The following is a 3,275-nucleotide window of genomic DNA, read 5'->3' as shown; positions in this document are numbered from 1 at the left end:
TCATTTCCTTCTTTTATAGTTCTAGGAATGGAACCCAGGGCCTCCTACAAGCCAAGCATGTGGTCTACTACTGAGTTGCACCTCCAGTCTTTTTTTCTTTTTTAAGTTCCCCCACCCCCCCCCCCCCCCCCCCCTTTCAGAGTGTAGTTGTGACCAGGAAAGAACGGTATTCAAATTTGACTTGGAAGACAGAGTTAAGGGTAAGTGTCCCTTGGGGCTAGGGTTCTTTTAGCAGAGAAAGGCCTTGAGGCCAAGGTCACCCAGGTCACTGGAATCTTCTTTCATTCCCAAATGTCCCTTGTCACACTTCCCACACACCCTCCCACCTAACCCCAAACGGGTGGCTGAACCGGGGACTTGCTCTCTGGCCCCACCTCTCGCCAGCCCTCTGCCTCTAGGGGGCAGGGCCCACCTGTGCCTGGGGGCGGGGCCGAGGCGGAGGCGGGACAGGTAGGGTGTAAGGTAAAGCTCTGAGCGGAGAGAAAGCGCCCTAACTGTAGCGAGCGAGCGCAGGAGCCCGCGGGCACCTAGGAGAGCCTCCTAGGCTGGGTGCAGGAGCGAGCGGGGAGGGAGGGAGGGAAGTGGCGGGCCTGCGACGAGGAGAGGCGTGGAGTGGACACTTGGGGAGGAGGAGCCGGGCTCCGCGGCCGGAGAGAGACCTGCGAGACGCCCGCGCCGCCGAGGGACCCCAGCGCGCGGAGCATGAGCGGCCAGCCGGCCGGAGAGCGACCTGGGGAGACTTCTTGCGCGCCGCGCTGAGCGGCGGAGCCGGGTCGGGGCAGCGGGTACGGGGTGGCCCGTGCTTGGGCGGCCGGCCGGGCGCAGAGCCATGGGGAGCCCCCGCGCCGCGCTGCTGATGCTGCTACTGCGTCCGATCAAGCTGCTGAGGAGGCGCTTCCGGCTGCTGCTGCTGCTCGCCGTGGTGTCGGTGGGACTCTGGACTCTGTATCTGGAGCTGGTGGCGTCGGCCCAGGCCGGCGGGAACCCCCTGAATCGCAGTACGTAGCGCCGGGGGCCCAAGGAGGTGGCAGAGGTGGGCAGGCGCTCCGGGGCAGGGATCCGCCTCTCCGAGCAGGCTCCAGGTGCCAGCGCCGCCCCTCGCTTTACCCGCGACCCTGGCTGGTGGGGCCCGCCGTGAGTCCCTGATTCTGGCCTGCCCAGGGCAGAGTAGGACCAGGACGCTCTCGTGGCTCCTGGAGCGCCGGGAGAGGTTTGGGGCGCCTTCCACCGTGCGGAACAAGCAGCATCGCGAACAGAAACGCGTGGTTAGCGAGCGCGGGCTCCGGCGCTGCGGCGCAATTCGGCCGCTGCGGTCGGCGCCGCCCCAGCTTTGCCCTCCGCTTGCTGGTGTGTGGTTGGCTCCCTGTTTCCCCTCCGGCCGAAATTTCTGGGGTTCTTTTTCAATTACACCTTCGAGAGAGCCTCCTGGTCTTCCCGCATCGCGTGCGACACTGTTTCCAAGTATCCCACCTACTGAATGCGTAGTTCTCCGCTCGTCCAGACTGCCTCCTCCAGTGTTTGAAGCCCTTGCAAAGCCCGCGGATCTAACAAACTCCCTAGATCCCTCTCAAGGCGACCCTGCCATGGGTATTTTCCTACTTATATTTTTATTTCACCAAAGCATTCACGTTTCTGCTTAGGAAAACGGGAGGAAATGGCCTTTCCCTTCTTCAATAGGTATTATTATCCATAGTGACTTCCAATATACTTTTGATTAGCCTAACAAAGTTAAATGTCATATGGTAGCCAGAAAGGAGTGGAGAAGTTTCCCGGAGGGTCAGGTGCCCTTCCCCAGCCTAAGAGGAAGTTTGCCTTTATCTTCTGCCTGGGTTTCGCTTTTCTGCTTAAAGAGTCTCAAAAAATACCTACCCTCTTGGTAGATACTTTGGTTAACAACTGGATGTGGTCTTTTGTCTTTTGTGGCTCAGAAGAAATTACTGTCTCTGGAACCAAGCAAGGACGGTTTGGAGACGCGTGCTTATAGCCCAACCTCTCTGTGGCAAAGAACATAATTCTAGCTGTGAGCTAGGAGACTGGCTGTCGCAAGAGATCAAGCTACTATCTGTAGCTAGAGATCAAGAGGAAAGGAGGGATTTGGCCTACATGGTCTCCAGGGCCCCTCTCAGTTGGGATAAGAGACTATGGTCCCTGCCTCTTGAGCACTGCTGAGGTGAAAGAGACCGTGCACCTGGGGAAGAAGGTTGCTCTGAGATGCAAGCATGTAGCCATACTTAGAATTCTTTCTTCGCTTGACCCCAGCCTCCCTCCACAGGTTTTGTTTTTTGTAGAAGCCTTCACACTCTGGTCACCCAGGTGCAGGTGGCCGAGTTTCCTTGGAGTGTGTAGGGGTGGGGGAGGCTTGAATTCACTTCCTGCTCGGAACACCCTTTGCCAGCATGGTTCCTGGGGGTACTCTTTATACACTAGACAGGAAAGCCGTTGCTCAGTGGTTGCCATCCCTCCTTCACTTTTCCTCTACCTCAGGAGTGCTTTCTGGTCCAAGACCAGGCCCAGCTGGCCGTAATAAAATTAATAATAATAATAATAATAATAATAATAATAAGCTTGCACTCTGGCTCCCTTCTAGCCTCTGGATTTTGCTGGCTTCTTTATACCAGTTTCTGAATCTGTTGTGTTTCTCTCCTCAGTGGATCTGACTTGTGGGCTTTTAAACTTTTATTTAAAAAAATTATTTCTTTTTCCAAACTGACCCTTCTCCAAAAATATGTTCCCAGCTTCTTATTCCAAAATTGACTTTGTGCTCCTTGTGGTTTCTTTTTTCTTTTTGAGACAGCTTTTCACTCTGTAGCCCATGCTAACCTGCAGCTTGCTGTATTGCAGGCTGGGCTTGATTTCAAGATCTTCCTGCCTCAGTTTCCCCAGTGCTGACAGTGGGTGTATGTCAGATAGTCTGTCTTTCTCCTTTTCTCCTTGTGATTTCTTTCTTTCTGGGTTTTTTTGTTTTTGAGTCAGGATTTCTCTGTGTAGTCCTGGCTATCCCCGAACTCACTCTGTAGGCCAGGCTGGCTCAAGCTCACAGAGATCCACCTACCTCTGCCTCCCCAGTGCTGGAGTTAAAGACTTGTGCCGCCATGCCTGGTCCTTGTTGTGACTTCTAACAAGAGCCCAAGCCTGGCCACTGAGGGTCACGATTCCCTCTTCTTAGATTTCTAGGACTCTAAAGTCCATCCGCTGTGACATGTGTCCCAGTCCTGTCTTGGTTTCTTTATGGTGCGGGGGGGGGGGGGGGGGGGGGGGGGGGGGGGGGGGGGGGG

General features: G+C 55.6%; 1 protein-coding gene across 3 annotated transcripts in view; it reads left to right on the top strand.

Annotated features, from left to right (window-relative positions):
* Window positions 1-612: 612 nt before the first annotated feature.
* The window catches only part of B4galnt3 (beta-1,4-N-acetyl-galactosaminyltransferase 3), a 104,339-nt gene continuing 101,676 nt past the window's right edge, over window positions 613-3,275 (top strand). For all 3 annotated transcript variants that reach the window (XR_007592931.1, XM_050148655.1, XM_050148653.1), the window contains exon 1: window positions 613-998. Coding sequence is in view for 2 of the 3 variants with exons in the window: in XM_050148655.1 (XP_050004612.1) it covers window positions 830-998 (169 nt within the window). In the remaining variant the exon portion in view is untranslated. The remainder of the gene's footprint in view (window positions 999-3,275) is intronic.

This window comes from Alexandromys fortis, unplaced genomic scaffold, assembly GCF_014885135.2.
Source record: "Alexandromys fortis isolate MF-2015 unplaced genomic scaffold, M_Fortis_MF-2015_v1.1 scaffold_59, whole genome shotgun sequence".
Taxonomy (NCBI): Eukaryota; Metazoa; Chordata; class Mammalia; order Rodentia; family Cricetidae; genus Alexandromys; species Alexandromys fortis.
Note: the sequence above shows the minus strand (reverse complement) of the source record. Positions and strands in the feature narration are given on the sequence as shown.